The 16,606-nt window shown below is 41.5% G+C and overlaps 1 protein-coding gene across 5 annotated transcripts in view; it reads left to right on the forward strand.

Moving 5' to 3' along the window:
• The window catches only part of LAMA2 (laminin subunit alpha 2), a 502,508-nt gene extending 495,183 nt beyond the window's left edge, over window positions 1-7,325 (forward strand). For all 5 annotated transcript variants that reach the window (XM_075924139.1, XM_075924141.1, XM_075924140.1 and 2 more), the window contains 2 exons: window positions 3,457-3,679; window positions 7,087-7,325. In XM_075924139.1, coding sequence (XP_075780254.1) covers window positions 3,457-3,679; window positions 7,087-7,244 — 381 coding nt within the window. In that variant the 3' untranslated portion in view covers window positions 7,245-7,325. The remainder of the gene's footprint in view (window positions 1-3,456; window positions 3,680-7,086) is intronic.
• Window positions 7,326-16,606: the final 9,281 nt, after the last annotated feature.

Genomic DNA, 16,606 nt, shown 5'->3' on the forward strand with positions numbered 1-16,606 from the left:
ACAATGGAGGTAGTGGCAGCTTCCCGCGGGGTGGAAGGAAGTCCTGCAGCTGCATGTCACTTCCGGGGGTTCCGGAAATGCGCTGGCTGCTTGCTTGCCCCAAGTCTGTGGTGTGCTGGGAACTTACCGGGTGAGTCTCCAGAGGCACACGCTGAGAATTCCCTTCTCTGTAGGAGGGGCGCATGCACAGGCTTCCCTACTCCATGGAAGGGGTGAGTCGGGCTCGGAGGGGGTGCGTGACAGGGGCTTCCCTGCTCCACAGGAGGCTTGTGCTGGCCCCGGCAGAGACGCACAACAGGGCTTCCTTCCTCCGCGGGAGAGGTGGTTAGCTCCGAGGGGGCGCGTGCGCGGGCTTCCCTGCTCCGTGGGAGGGGGGAGTCAGGCCCGGAGGGGGTGCATGATAGGGGCTTCCCTGCTCTGCGGGGGGGGGGTTTGGCCCCGAGGGGGCACGTGCGTGGGCTTCCCTGCTGCGCAGGAGGGGGGAGTCGAGCCCGGAGGAGGCGTGCAACAGGGCTTCCCTCCTCTGGGCGGGGGGGGGGGGGAAAATCCTGGGAGAAGGCGGGTGCAGGGAAGGCTCTGCCCCCACTGGCACCCTGCCTCCTGCCACAGATCCCTGTCCCCTGCCTTCCCGGCACTGTGTTCCCTCTCCCCTGCCCCCAGCCACAGAACCCTGTCCCAATGGTACCCTGTCCCCTGCTGTAGAAACCTGTCCCCTGCCCTCCCGGCACTGTGTTCACTCTCCCCTGCCCCCAGCCACAGAACTCTGTACCCACTGGCACCGTGCCCCCTGCTGCAGATCCCTGTCCACTGCCCTCTCAGCACCCTGTTCCCAGCCACAGAAACCTATCTCCTGACCTCCTGGCACCCTATTCCTTCTCCCCTGTCCCCAGCTTCAGAACCCTGCCCCCACTGGCACCCTGTGCCTTGCCTCAGCACCCACTAGCACCCTTCCTCAGTACCATGTCCCCTGCTCCCACCAGCACAATTGGAGCCACATTAGTGAGGCTTGGAGAAAAGGGGGGGTTGGAGGAGGGGTTTTATTTGCATCTAACTTGTGTGGCCCCAACTGACTTTTCTGTGGGTCAGTGATCCCTGACTCAAAACAGGCTCCCTACTCTTCTCAGAAAAAAAGACAATGCCGAAACTTTTTGTGTTTGACAAAGTATTTTATTTAAAAATGAAGCCTGGCCAACAAACCCCCAATTGAGGCCAAGCCCCCATCTGGCCACAGCATCATAATGCTCCTGCACTCCCCTTTCCCCCACAGTAGATCTGAGCTTATCTTACACTGGGACCCCCTGTCCTGAGCCCCTCATATACCACAGCTCAAATTCCTGAACCCTCACATCCACAAGCTGGTGGCTCGCTTAGTACCCCAACCCTACATCTGACCCCAACACTACCCGGCCTGGAGCCCTCTCCCCGAGCCAGTGTCCCCTTCTTCACCTCCTCCTGCATCCAGATTTCCTCCCAGAGCTTGCACCTCTCACCCCTTCCCACACCCAAATCCCTCATTCCCACCCCAGAGCCTACACATCCTGTCTCAACCCAGCGAGGGTATAGGTAGACTGCAGGAGTTTTCCAGGATTCCAGAGATATCCCAGAAAAACTCTTCTGCATCCAGGGCTGCGTTTGTTCTTCCGTTTTTTTTTAGTGGAAAAACAAACATGCTCTTTCGGTCACCCCTAAATTCCTCTTTTCACGAGGAATAAGGGGGCTTCCAAAAGAAGGGGGCTTTCTGACATTTGGTCCAGTCTAGACAGGCCAGATGTTGGAAAAACCTCTTCCTACAGAAGAATTGGGGGGAAAAAAGCAGCAGTAAAAGGATTGGGGATAGCAAGTGATGGAGAGGAGGAGAATAGAGAGGGCGGGGCTTTAAGGAAGGGGCGGGGCTTCAAGGAATGGGCAGGTTGGTAGATCTTGGCTTGTTCTGTCATTTAGAAAGTGATCTTGGGTGTAAAAAGGTTGGAGACCACTGTTCTAGCCTATCTAGATTTGAATGACTTCAATTACTATTTGTTTCTATAAGTGGAGTCAGTGGAGAGGGAACACTTTCTAGCAATGTGTCATACTTGGTATAAGATTTGTTCCAATTATAGAACAGTAGAAGCAACACTGGTTTTTATGGTCATATTGTAATTAGACAACATCACAGTGTAAATATTTGTAATGTAGTGAGCAGTATACACTTGGTGTTCAGTACTGAAAATTTAAATTTAATATATTTGAAATGTAGAAAAACATCCCAAATATTTAATACATTTAATTTGGTATTCCATTGTTTGACACTGCAATAAGAATGGCAATTAATTGTGATTATTTTTAATCATAATTTTTTTAGTTAGTCATGTGAATTAACTGTGATTAATCAGGCCTGCTCACACTATAAATCACCACTTATGCACCTCACCTCATACTCCAGATGGCTTTGAGGGCCTGGCTGGCTGCTCCTAGCCCCACCCATTCCACCTGAGATCCTGTTCCTTTCAGAAGCACACAGCTGACCCTCCCTTCACCTTGCCCAGGGGCCCAGAAAGTCTGTCAGCTTTCCTGCGATTAATAGACAGCCCTAGTCATAACATGTTATTCTGCTGTTATATTTCCTGAATTACAGCACTGGGCCTTTGTTAGCAGAAATGTGCAAAGTTGTGGCCATAATGTCTGTCATGTCATTAATATCAAGTCCCTTATGTGTGTAACTCAATTTTGGTTCATAGTTTAATCAACCACTCAGCTACACTCACGGTATTTTGTATAGGACTAACACAAAACTAATATTTTTTTTGTCCTTATATAGTTTCACATTAGAAAGCTGGCAAATATGCCCACAACTTTTCACATTCCTGCTAACCTAAGCTCCTGTGCCACAGATGGATCTACACAAGTGAGCTCTGTTGACTTCAGGGGGATTCTGTATGGGTGCAAGAATCAACCTACACAGAACTATTGCAGAATTGGAACCATAGGGTTCATCAGCACAGTAGCGTGTAGCTCGAAATATGCTGTGCAATTTGAACTACTCAAATTGTATAGCTTATTTTGAGATCACCAAATTTTGAAATAGGCTCTATCTATTCTGATAAATCCTTTAATCCTAGTGCAATGAGGTTTATGGGATGTCGGAATAACAAGCCCATTGTTTCAACTGTATTTTGAAATAACAGGATTGCTGTTAAGATGTGCAGAACGCTATTTCAAAATAAAAGACGTAATACTGAAACAGCACCGCTGTGTAGACGTACCCATAGTTACTAAATTCTAGTGATAGAAATAAGCACAATAGAGCTAAGATGGCTTGTGTTGATTTAGAAATGTAATAAGACACTTTGATTATATCCGTTATCCTAACTCTCTATGGAGCTTTTGGGAAGATAAGATTTGATGAAAACCATGTTCTGTATTATTATTAATTTGAAAACTAGTCCTTTTCCCCTTCTTCCATCTTACATTCTCCAGCTGATGTTCCATGTGGATAATGGTGCAGGAAAATTCTCTGCCATTTATGAACCTGACAAACCAGGCAACTTGTGTGATGGTCACTGGCACAAGGTTACTGCACAGAAGATCAAGCACCGATTAGAATTGACTGTGGATGGGAATCAGGTGGATGGGAGCAGCCCAAATGGGGTATCCAGCTCCACTGACACTAATGATCCTGTCTTTGTTGGAGGATATCCTGGTGAGTGCCCAATACACAAATAGGGCATTATTCCATTTCTCTAGTAATGATGCATTGCTAGTGTGTTACGTATAATTCTATTTCACATTCTAACATTAAAGGAGATAGCATGGAGATTATTATGAATATCCAATCTTCTTTACAGTATAAATGTCAATTATCAAGATTTCATTTTTGTTCATTTGAATAACGAGCTCTGCAGAACTGAATTTCAATCACGTGCTGCCAATATTTCATCCAAGGAAGCCTGTCGTTCTTTTCCCCTTGAGCCTTTAACAAACCCTCAATCCAGTAAAGTGTTGGTACTAGCAGAGAGGAGTAAAAAGACTCTATTCCTTTCTTTTCACATTTAAGCAAAACCACTTTTTCATAGCCAAGGCAACAGCAACAGCGTTTGACAAACTAGAACTGCCAAAAATGTTCACACATTGCTCCTGGGGGGGAAAAGGGGTAGGCTGACTATATTGATCATATAGCACAGATTTCAGCCTGTGAAATTTGTTTTAGGAGATATGGGGAACAATCTGTAGAAGATGAGGCTGTCCTCCCTCAGCAATGTTTTGGAAATATTTGTTATTTGGTGTAATCTAGTTTATTTTTAAAGGCAAAACAAACATTAGGCTTCGGAAGTATTTTTATGAACACCGGCAAAGTTATTTCTAGCAAGGTGGAAGAAAGCAGGATTCAGAGGCCTCCTAAATGCTACAGGAGGCCTGCTTACGTGCTAACAGTGAATATTCGCAATTAACTGTACACAAACAATAGACAATTATTTGATGAATAATTTAATTTTGAAAATCCAATTCTGACATTTGCAAAAATGCTCATAGTCAGGGCTCGACAGACTGTGGCGAGAGCTACTCGCCAGCCCTGCACTGCGCATGTGCCAAACCGGCACTGCGCATGCATGCAGCACCGGTGAATGGGGCGCACGGAGCGACCGGCTGAAATCTACTCGCCACGGGTGAATAGAAACAGCGGTTTGTCGAGCCCTGCTCATAGTAATTATTTTTTTTACTAATTTTGTAGCATTCCAAGTGCTTATTTGTTAAGGGAGAAGCTAAACATCAGTTAAGAGTGACTAATCCAGTGCCCATTGAAGTCAATGGAAGGTCTCCCATTGATGTCAGTGAGCACTGACCTGAGCTCTGAACTATTTTCTTGGCATTTTTTCTCCATTCCATTTGATGTAATATAGTGTATCCAGTAACATTTACTTTCAGTCACTTCTAACATGGTCTGCTGCGTTACCCTGTATTGTTTGATATGTAAGCAAAAGCTGGGCTCTGCTAACTGGTCTAATCAGGAGTGAGTGTTGTGCCATAAAGGTGTTGCCTGTGTGGTATTTTTTTGTAAGAACGTCTATGTTGGATCAGACCAAAGGTCTGTCTAGCCCAGTATCCTGTCTTCTGACAGAGGCCAATGCCAGGTGCATCAGAAGGAATTAACAGAACAGGTAATTATCAAGTGATCCCTCCCCTGTTGTCCATTCCCAGCTTCTGGCAAACAGAAGTTGTTTTTACAGCTATCCTTACACTGTACTATAGAAGAACAAGTTTCCAGTGGACTGTGTAATGAGTTATGAGCTGCATTTAGCCAAAAGAAATACATTCAAATGTAGCACAGCAGTCTATCTAAAACAAATCTACACCGTTTGTGTTGGAATGATACCCATGAACTGAATTAAAGCTTCATAATAAATTGTAGCTCAATGTGATAAATAATTTATCATACATCTTTGACCATCTCTCTTCCTTCAGTTGACTAATCCATCTCATCATCATCATCAACCATGGGCTCAACGCCCATTGGTGTCCAATGTCTCCCTCACTATTTCCTTCCATCTTTCCCTGTCCAGTGCGGAGTGGCTTAGTTTCTGTAGACTATCTCTGCACCAATCTACTGTGTCATTCACTCATTCTCTGTGGGGTCTGCCTCTCCTATTTGGATCATCCATTATGTTGAATACCAGGGTCTTAACTTTTCATTCATCGTTCATTCTGCAGATATGCCCAAATAGCTGTAACTTCCATTGTATAGCCTTCTGCAGTAGGTTCTTTTTCAGCTGTACTAATCCGTCTCCCTGTGGGTTTACTCTAACATTCCAAATACAGAACAGTCTCTCACACCTGCCTCTTTTTAATCAGCCTGCCAAAGAAATGTTTTGTCTTTCTCACAAATGTGGAATTTTGTCAATTTATCTTTGCCTGAGGCACACAACAGACAAGATTCAGTCCAAGATCAGTGGACATTTTTCTATGTGTACGTACGTATGTCACAAATTTAATGTCCATAATCATGGGGCCTGGATTCAACAGTCCGCTGAGGTTGCTTTATGCGTCATTAAACCATCTGGAATTGGCTAATGGAGAATTCCCTTGGGCAGAGTAATTTTCCACTAGCAGAAAGTTTTTGAGGGCAACTCTCATTGCCTTCTGCACCAACAGTTGTCTCTCCTGCCACCCCATCCCCAGTGTAAGGAGAAGGAGGAATAAGAGTTTTTGGGGTAGAGGAAGGCTTGTAGTGGAACAGAGCTGTGTTGTGCCCAACCCCTCCATTGATGATGTAAGGTTCCTGTGACATCCTGTCTTGCACTAAGGCTAGGCAGCCTCGAATCAACAAGCACAACTGATTCCCTGTAGCCACTATTGCACTCAGATACATTTGAAAAACAAGGTTGGGAATTTTAAAGAGTTTAGAAGATAAGATTCCCAGCTTCCCAATGGGACTAGCACTCATTTCTAGCTTTTGTGGTTCCCAAGATGATAGACTTTTAAAATTGACACACTTGTAGGCAGGTAAAAGCTTTTTGGGGTCATTTTCAATGTTTTTATGGCTTTGAGCCCAATACACTTGGACTCACAGTAGCTAAAGCTCTTGCCTTTACAGGCACAAAGACAAAAACTATAATGCAAAAATAATCTCTCCACAACATTGCTAAGGTTTTGTGGCACCTGCAGCACATACTGAATTCACAGTAAAAGCTCTCTGGGGATAAAGAAGTCTCCCTGGCAATTTTGCTACTTGTGAATAAATGTGCCCATCCCAGACTCATGATGATAAACCTTTTATGCCACGTGTAAACAAACTACAAGTTGCAGATGCCCGGAAACACTGTTTGCCTGCTGCATACCATTGTAGAAAAAATGTCATTTGGAAGTTCGAAGACTGTATTATTTAATATCATGAGCATCACCTGAACTGAGCTGCATGATTAAATTGGACAATTAAATGAGTTCTGATTTTGCCAGTGGCACATCATGGAGAAAGAAAAATACCGATTAGATAGTTACCACTAAACCGAGCATTTATTATTTATTGGGGATGCAAGTGGGAGAAGAGATTTGAAGACACAAAATGAGTAACAGTATATTTTGGATTTTGTTTTGTTCATTTTTTTTCTTCAGATGGTCTGAACCAGTTTGGCCTGACCACAAATACCCGTTTTAAAGGATGTATTCGCTCTCTGAAGCTCACCAAAGGCACTGCTAAACCGCAGGAGATTAACTTCAGCAAGGCCTTGGAGCTGAAGGGAGTTCAGCCGCTATCATGCCCTACAAACTAACATGAGATCATTCAACTTTGATATGTATCTGGTTGTTTTAAGTGCTGCAGCATTTTTTAAATAAACATTATATACAATGGATTTATAATAAAATGTCTTTATGCAAGAATTTTGAGTTCTGTCTGGGATGTATTTAAATGGTTTTATTTCAAGGAAGCTCCCAAAGGAAGATTAAATTAGTAATCATTTGTTTCTTCTTACTTTAAATGAGTAAATAAATAAATAACTCATGTGTGCTGTTTTTTGGTGGTTTGAAATGGAATTGCTCACCATTGTTTTCTTGAGTGGGTCTGAATACTGTGGGAAAACGTGTTTCTGTGTGTATGTACTTTATATAAAACAGTGTGTTAACTTATTTCAAAAATCAATTTTGTTTTGGATGCTCCCAATTTAAAAAAAAAATGCTTTCAACAGAAAATTCTGCTTTGGATTAATGGGATGATTCCATTCCTGGCGTGGAACATAGATTATTTATCATTGCTGGTTGAGTGCAATACTAGGTACCTATTTAGTTTGTGTGATATTACTAAGACTATATTGGACTTAAATCCTTTAATTCAGCATTAAAACAGTTTAGGAATGTAATGTGTGTTTTCTGTTTGGAGACAAGAAGTAGGAGCAAATTGACATGGGGAATTAGTGTATTAGCATTTCACACCTGAAGACCAAGATTTAAACAGGCCACTAGTGAAATGTTTAATGGCCATATCTAGTATACATCCTACTGATACCATAGAGAGCTATGTTGATGAGACTTTCCGGGACACTGTAGTACTGTCCCACCTCCAGTCTGAGAGCCCCAGTGTTCTTAAGGAGGATGAAAGTCTCAAGGGAACCGAGCATTTAATGGGAGCAGAGGGAAACCATCCCATAGTTGGGACCCTCCTCCCAAAGGATGTTGCGGTATCCTCTCGCACTGAGGATACCTCTGATGGGGAGGGAATGCCAGTTAGGAAGAGGTAGGTGTTAGTAGTGGGTGATTCGATCGTTAGAAACATAGATAGTTGGGTTTGTGATGACCGGGAGAACCGTATGGTCACTTGCCTGCCTGGTGCAAAGGTTGCGGATCTCTCGAGGCATCTAGATAGACTTATGTGTAGTGCTGGGGAGCAGCCAGTGGTTGTGGTACATGTAGGGACCAATGACGTAGGAAAGGGTAGGAGAGATGTCCTGGAGGCCAAATTTAGGCTGCTAGGAAAGAGACTGAAATCCAGGATCTCTATGGTGGCGTTCTCGGAAATGCTTCCAATTCCACGCACAGGGCCAGGTAGGCAGGCAGAGCTTCAGAGTCTCAATGTGTGGATGAGACGATGGTGTAGGGAAGAGGGGTTTAGATTTATTAGAAACTGGGGACACTTTTGGGAGAGGGGGAGCCTATACATGAAGGATGGGCTCCACCTCAACCGGGGTGGAACCAGACTGCTGGCACTAAATATTAATAAGGCCGTAGAGCAGTTTTTAAATTAAGAGATGGGGGAAAGCCGATTTGTGCGGAGATGCACGTAAATCGGAGAGAGACTTCTCTTAGAGGAGAATCCGTTGATAGAGATTCTCTAAGCTGTAGTTGGAAAGAGAGGAGGGGAGAGGGCAAACCATGGGCCAGAGCTGACAAACAACCGCATACAAAGGAATCCAATACATCAGGGAAGGCCAGACAAATAAACAGTGGCAAATTTTTAAAGTGCTTGTACATAAATGCTAGGAGTCTGACTAATAAGATGGGTGAACTAGAGTATCTCGTATTAAATGAGGAGATATAATAGGCATCACTGAAACCTGCTGGAATGAGGAAAATCTGTGGGACACAATCATACCGGGATATAAAGTATATAGAAAGGATAGAGCAGGCCGGGTGGGTGGCAGAGTGGCAGTGTATGTGAAAGATAATGTAGAATCAAATGAAATAAAAATATTAAGTGAATCAACATGTTCCATAGAATCGCTATGGATAGAAATTCCATGCTCCAATAATAAGAAATTAGCAGTAGTGATATATTACTGACCACCGGACCCGGACAGCGGTACTGTCATAGAAATGCTGAGGGAGATTAGAGAGGCTACCAAAATAAAGAACTCTATAATAATGGGGGATTTTAATTACCCCCCTATTGACTGGATACATGTCACCTCAGGAAGAGAAGCGGAGATAAAATTTCTCAATGGCTTAAATGCCTGCTTCTTGGAGCAGCTAGTGCAGGAACCCATAAGGGGAGAGGCAATTCTCGATTTAGTCCTGAGTGGAGTGCAGGATCAGGTCCAGGATATAACCGTTACAGGACCGCTTGGGAATAGTGACCATAATATAATAACATTCAACATTCCTGTGGTGGGAAGAACACCTCAGCAGTCCAGCACCCTGGCATTTAATTTCAAAAAGGGGAATTATGCAAAAATGAGGAGGTTAGTTAAACAGAAATTAAAAGGCACAGTGACTAGAGCCAAATCCCTGAAAGCTGCATGGAGGGCTCTAGAGGCGATCCTGGCAATTACAGACCGGTAAGTCTAACTTCAGTACCGGGCAAATTAGTCGAAACAATAGTAAAGAATAAAATTGTGAAGCATGTAGAAGAACATAATTTGTTGGACAAAAGTCAACATGGTTTCTGTAAAGGGAAATCCTGTCTTACTAATCTATTAGAGTTCTTTGAAGGGGTTAACAAACATGTGGACAAGGGGGATCCAGTAGATATAGTATACTTGGATTTTCAGAAAGCCTTTGACAAGGTCCCTCACCAAAGGCTCTTGTGTAAATTACATGGCTATGGGATAAGAGGGAAAGTCCTTTCTTGGATTGAGAACTGGTTAAAAGACAGGAAACAAAGGGTAGGAATAAATGGTAAATTTTCAGATTGGAGAGGGGTAACTAGTGGTGTACCCCAAGGGTCAGTCCTGGGACCAATCCTTTTCAACTTATTCATAAATGATCTGGAGAAAGGGGTAAGCAGTGAGGTAGTAAAGTTTGCAGATGATACCAAACTGTTTAGGATAGTCAAGACAGAAGCAGACTGTGAGGGACTCCAAGAAGATCTCACCAAACTGAGTGATTGGGCAACAAAATGGCAAATGAAATTTAATGTGGATAAGTGTAAAGTAATGCATATCGGGAAAAATAACCCCAACTATACGTACAGTATGATGGGGGCTAATTTGGCTACGACAAATCAGGAAAGAGATCTTGGAGTTATCGTGGACAGTTCTCTGAAAAGTTCCACACAGAGTGCAGCAGCGGTCAAAAAGGCAAATAGGATGCTAGGAATTATTAGGAAAGGGATAGAAAATAAGACCCAGAATATCTTACTGCCCCTGTATAAAACTATGGTACGCCCACATCTTGAATACTGTGTACAGATGTGGTCTCCTCACCTCAAAAAAGATATTTTGGCCTTGGAAAGGGTTCAGAAAAGGGCAACTAAAATGATTAGGGGTTTGGAACGGGTCCCATATGAGGAGAGGTTAAAGTGACTGGGACTTTTCAGTTTAGAAAAGAGGAGACTGAGGGGGGATATGATAGAGGTCTATAAAATCATGAGTGGTGTGGAGAGGGCTGATAAAGAAAAGTTATTTATTAGTTCCCATAATAGAAGAACTAGAGGGCACCAAATGAAATTAATGGGTAGCAGGTTTAAAACTAATAAAAGAAAGTTCTTCTTCACACAGCGTGTAGTCAACCTGTGGAACTCCTTGCCAGAGGAGGCTGTGAAGGCTAGGACTATAATAGAATTTAAAGAGAAGCTAGATAATTTCATGGAGGTTAGGTCCATAAAAGGCTATTAGCCAGGGGATAAAATGGTGTCCTTGGCCTCTGTTTGTCAGAGGCTGGAGAAGGATGGCAGGAGACAAATCGCTTGATCATTGTCTTCGGTCCACCCTCTCTGGGGCACCTGGTGCTGGCCACTGTCGGTAGACAGGATACTGGGCTAGATGGACCTTTGGTCTGACCCAGTACGGCCGTTCTTATGTTCTTATATATAGCAGAATTTTCAGACTTTTTTTTAATAAGAGGCCTTGGGCTGCCCTGAGAACAACGCTGCAGCAGAATACAGGCGAACTGATAGAACAGCAGAAGGAGTTAGTGCAGTATATTGTTCCATATTACTAACCTCTGCACTTTTAAAGTTATGCCCAGGGATTTCACAAAACAATCATGAAAACTTCATTTGTGTCAGATGTTCACAGCAGAATCTTCTGTCAGTGCTTTTCATCAAAGCTGAGAGCTTCACAAGAGCAAAACTTTAGAATTATGCTTTGGAGTATAGAACTTTAGTAGCTTTGGGAACTTGTGCGGCATATTTTTAGCGTGGCCCTAATTTTGCGTCCCTTCTGAATCCAAACTCCCATTCTATAAGGAAAGGACTCCTGCTGAGCTTCATTTTCAAATCCAGTGCTAGTCATGAAAAAATAACTTTATTTTCTTTGGGTATCCAATCCAAAACTCAATAATAGTGTCATATTGTGTAACTCTTCAGACATCTGATGAAATATTCTTTCAAATTTGAGACAGATTGTACAGTCCGCTCTTTACAGATGGCCTATAAAGGGGAAAAATTTGTTTATGCTACACTTTAAACATACTTTTCAGATACTCTTTCAACGTGATAAAGAAAAAAAAGTATAAAGACACAACTTTTTTTTTCTTTTTTTGCCTGTTTCTTTAGCTTAGACATATTGGGAACATCAAGTCTGGTTTTCCCTCATTTTGCTGAAAGGGTGCTGGGGAGGTATCAGTTGACATCTCATCTCTTTAATGGAGGGATAGGTATAGAGATGGTTGACATTTCCCCTAAAATATTTTTTTTTTTTTGACAAAAAAGTGTGTTTCTTGATGAGATGGAAAAAATGGTTTTTGAAAAAAATTGTCAAGTTTTCACTGAAAATTCAAATATCTGAAAACAAGCACTGGCATATAGCATTGAAACTTTCAGATAGCTTTTCTTCCAGTCATTTCTAAAAAGTTTGAGTTTGAAAAAAAAAAAGAAAAAAAACTAAAAGCGGAGCTTTAAACAAAATAATCAATTCTCTTGTCAACTGATCATATTTCATGTTTACGGTATCTCAGATGTCATAATCCTACTACTTGCCAATCACCCAGGCAGAAAAGATTTGAATTTCTGATATATACACATATGCGGAACTCTTTTCTATCTCCTTCATAAATCATAAATAAATACAGGCTTCAGGGGGTAGCTGAGTTAGTCTGTACAGGATAAACAAAAAACAACAACTAGTCTGCTAGCACTTTAAAGACTAACAAAACATGAAGATGGTGTCATGAGCTTTTGATAAAGCTCATGATACCAACTACATGTTTTGTTAGTCTTTAAAGTGCCACAATTAAATACAAGTATGCAGACCTTAAAAAATTAAGTAGCTGATAATGTTTCATGCTATGTTTCTGTACTGTCTGCTATAAAAACAAGACAGAATTGTTCAGACTATATATTACTGCCCTATTGTAATTCATATCAGAAAATACAAAGTGTTTCTTTAAATGGGTGAAATGCTGCAAAATATGGCACTATTTCACTTTTTGACACAGTGTATATAATTCACAGGCCAAAAGGAAGACATTCTCTGTTCAGACTTGGTGCAGAATCCAGTATAAACTAAATGACACGTCAGAAATTAAAATGTGTAATTTCAGCAAAGAAATAAAATGCTAAGGAAAATCTCCTACCACCAGTTTTCCCTTTTTTACATGTAGTTTTTATGTTCTAAAGAAATCAACCACAGGACTTACAGCTCAATGCTCTACCTCAACTGGTCCTTCAGAATATGTGCTAACTACTTACGTTAATCAATCTGTTGTACCTTTCATGTGACTATGTCTCTGGGAGTACTTTTCCAGATCTGAAGAAGAGCGCTATATAAGCTTGAAAATTTGTCTCTCTCACCAATAGAAATTGGTCCAATAAAAGATATTCCCTGATCCTCGTCTCTCTAATATCCTGGGATTGACATGGCTACACCTACACTGCAGGTAGCATGGTCTCATAGTTTTCCCATGGCCCCAGAGTTATTTTCTGGAGCAAACTGTACAATTTTTCTAGCAGTCAGTGTCCCCTCTTTTTTTTTTTTTTTTTTTCTTTTTGGCTGTGTTTCCAGTGGGATATGTGTTTGGATGTGCAGTAGTATAAAATATTCCATAAAGACAAGTAAATTGCCTCACATCTCTCTTTTCATCAGAAGTTATTCTGACACCTCTTGTACCACTAGGTGGCATTAGCAGGAAGAATGAAAATGTTTTCTAGAGAAGAGATGCAGAATCCAACCCCAGGATGTGAATATGCTACTGTTGCTTTATTTCCTTTTTTTTTTTTCATTATAATTCTGAGGTAAAATATGAGATGGACAGAACTCATCCAGTCTAAGGCCTCAATCCTTCAAACAGCTACACGTGGGCAGAGTCGAACCATGTAGAGCTGGAGGATGGGCTAGTGGTTTGGTCACTAGCCTGAGTCTTAGAAGACCCCACAGACAATTCCTTGCTCAACAGTTGAACATCTTGAATGAACTTTAGCAAGATATTTGATGCAACAGTTGAATACACTTAAAGATGCAGATGGTGCCTACTGAGATTTCAGAAATACCTACGTGAATTAAATTCCAGGGATTAGAGTGTTAGGGCTCTATCCTGATTAAGTACTTCTGAAATCCTACTGGGAGCCTAAGTTCCTCTTTAGGCACCTAAATACCTTTGTCAAGTTGGTCCTTGGCCTCTCTGTAGCACAACCCTACCTCACGGAAGTGTTGCGAGGACAGATACATTTATAATTGTGAGACGCTACAATAATGGGGTGGGGGAGCATAAAAGTTCCTTAAATAGCCAGACGCTGGGAGCCTGGTTCTCAACCACTGTAAACTGGGTAAAACTGCATTGACTTAAATAGAGCGATGCCAATTTACATGAGTGGTGTGTCTCATTCTGGAATGCCACACAGTGCACCCTCATAGATCCTATTGCAGGTCAGAGTATTTAATCTCCTTCCTAACAGGCCCTTATTAGGGCTGCCAATTATTTTTAAAAGTACACATTTAATCACACTATTAAAAAGAATAGAACACCAATTTAAATGTGTTATAAATATTTTTATGTTTTTCTATATTTTCAAATATATTGATTTCAGTTACAAAGAAAAGAAAGTATATAATGCTTAGTTCGGATTATTTGTTTTTACAAATATTTGCACCGTAAAAAGAAAAAGAAACAAAATGTAGTGCCATTTAAAAGTCAAAACATGATGAGAAATATATTTAGCATATTTGGCACATAAATACCTTGCACCACTGTCTACAACAATGCCACATGAACAATGGATCTCACTTCCAAGTGATATTGTAAATAAGTTCCAGACAGTATTCTCCCATAAATGTAAACAAATTTGTTTGTCTTAGGCTATGTCCAGACTGCACTTTTTTTCAGAAAAATAAAATTTTTTGCTCCGCAATTTGCGTACCTTTTCCGATTGGTTTTTTGGAAAACAATCTGTCTACACTGGGCCAAATTTCAGAAAAGCCTCCTCTTTCAGAAGAACCCTTCTTCCTCATGAAATGAGGGAGACAGGGCTTCTGAAAGAGCATATTTGCTCTTCCTCAAAAAATGTCAGAAGAGCAGATGCATTCCCTGGTGTCCTGGAAAAATGCCGTAGTCTAGACATAGCCTCAGTGATTGACTGAAGGGGAAGTAGGACTGATCTTGTAGGTTCTACAGTTTTACATTGTTTGGTTTTGAGTGCAGTTATGTAAAAAGTAATTGTACATTTGTAAGTTGCACTTTCATGCTAAAGAACTGGCCCTCTAGCATTTGTGTGAGGTGAACTGAAATATATCATTTTGTTTATCTTTTCTACAGTGCAAATATTTGGAATAAAAATAATCTAATGTGAGCACTATGCACTTTGTGTTCTGTATTAAAATGGACATTAATATGTTTGAGAATGAAGAAAGACATCCAAAATATTTATAATAAATGTAAATTGGTATCCTATTATTCTATAACAGAACAATGAAAATTGTGATTGATTTTGATTATTTTCTTATTTTGTTTGAATTAATCACTTGTTACCTGTGATTAATTGACAGCCCAAGTCCTTATTACTGCCTCTGTCCCTTTTTTCTGTAGTCTTCCCTTCACTGCATTTTTTTTTTAATGTTAAAGTCCCTTCTTCCCCTTAGGGGAGGTCCTCCACATATTTTCCCTCTTAATTTCTCTTACCATATGCTCTGCCTTGCAGAGACCCAACTCTTGCAGCTATTGCAGAAATGGAAATCTTCAGCTGAAGAACCACATTGGTACTTTGAAACAAAATATGTAATCACCATCTTTTTTATTTATTTACCCACCATACAGGAGCTTTGTCTTCAAGGACCCAGAGGGAATCACTCTAAAGCAGTGTGAGGGACTCTCTCTCCAGGCACTGTGAGTACTGTGTCCATGGCATTCCTACTCCCCACAGTTCCAGAAGCCAGGGTTCAAATTGGTTCCTATACTGAGATTCCAGAGAATCTCCACTGTGTGTGAATGAATAAAAAGAAGCAAAGCCTTATGTATTGTCAGAGATGGATATCGCCACTAGTTTTCACAGGCTGCGTCTAGACGGGCAAGATTTTGCGCAAAAGCACCTGCTTTTGCACGAAATCTTGCCACCTGTCTACACTGGCCGTGAGTATTTGTGCAAGAACACTGACTTTGTGCTGTACAAAATCAGTGGTTCTTGCACAAATACTCCGATGCTCCTGCTCAGGGATAAGCCCTCTTACGCAAGTATTCTTGCACAAGAAGGCCAGTGTAGACAGCCAAGTTAATTTCTTGCACAAGAGAGCGTCTCCATTGGCATGGATGCTTTTGTGCAAAAGATGTTTTTTGCGCAAAAGCATCCATGCCAGTAAAGACGCTCTCTTGCACAAATACTTTTAACGGAAAAACTTTTCCATTAAAAGTATTTGCGCAAAATCATGCCAGTCTAGACACAGCCACAGTGTTTCATCCGATGCCATTGATAAAAAACCTTCCTTCCTGACTGAACTCAGGGGAAACCAATCTAGTAGTTTCTCAAATATTGTAAGTGCCCCCAAAGTTAATGTTTTTTAAACGGTGCCATTAATTGCATACTTGCAAGCTCTATAAAGCAAAGAAACAATCAAGGGATGTAATGAATTTAGGGACTGCTTGTTTAAACACCATTTGTGAGATGACCTGTTTAAACCTTGTAGATTAGCTCAGGCAATAACTTTTGCTGTTTAAGCACATTTGTAGACCGTGCAGTGCTCATCACTGTGCTGCACATTATCCTGTTTTAATGAACACAATCCCATAAAGGCAGCATACCTGCTATCTTGAAAGATGATGAGTCCTTCTGCTCCCA

This window comes from Pelodiscus sinensis, chromosome 3 (genome assembly GCF_049634645.1).
Source record: "Pelodiscus sinensis isolate JC-2024 chromosome 3, ASM4963464v1, whole genome shotgun sequence".
NCBI classification, from domain to species: Eukaryota; Metazoa; Chordata; order Testudines; family Trionychidae; genus Pelodiscus; species Pelodiscus sinensis.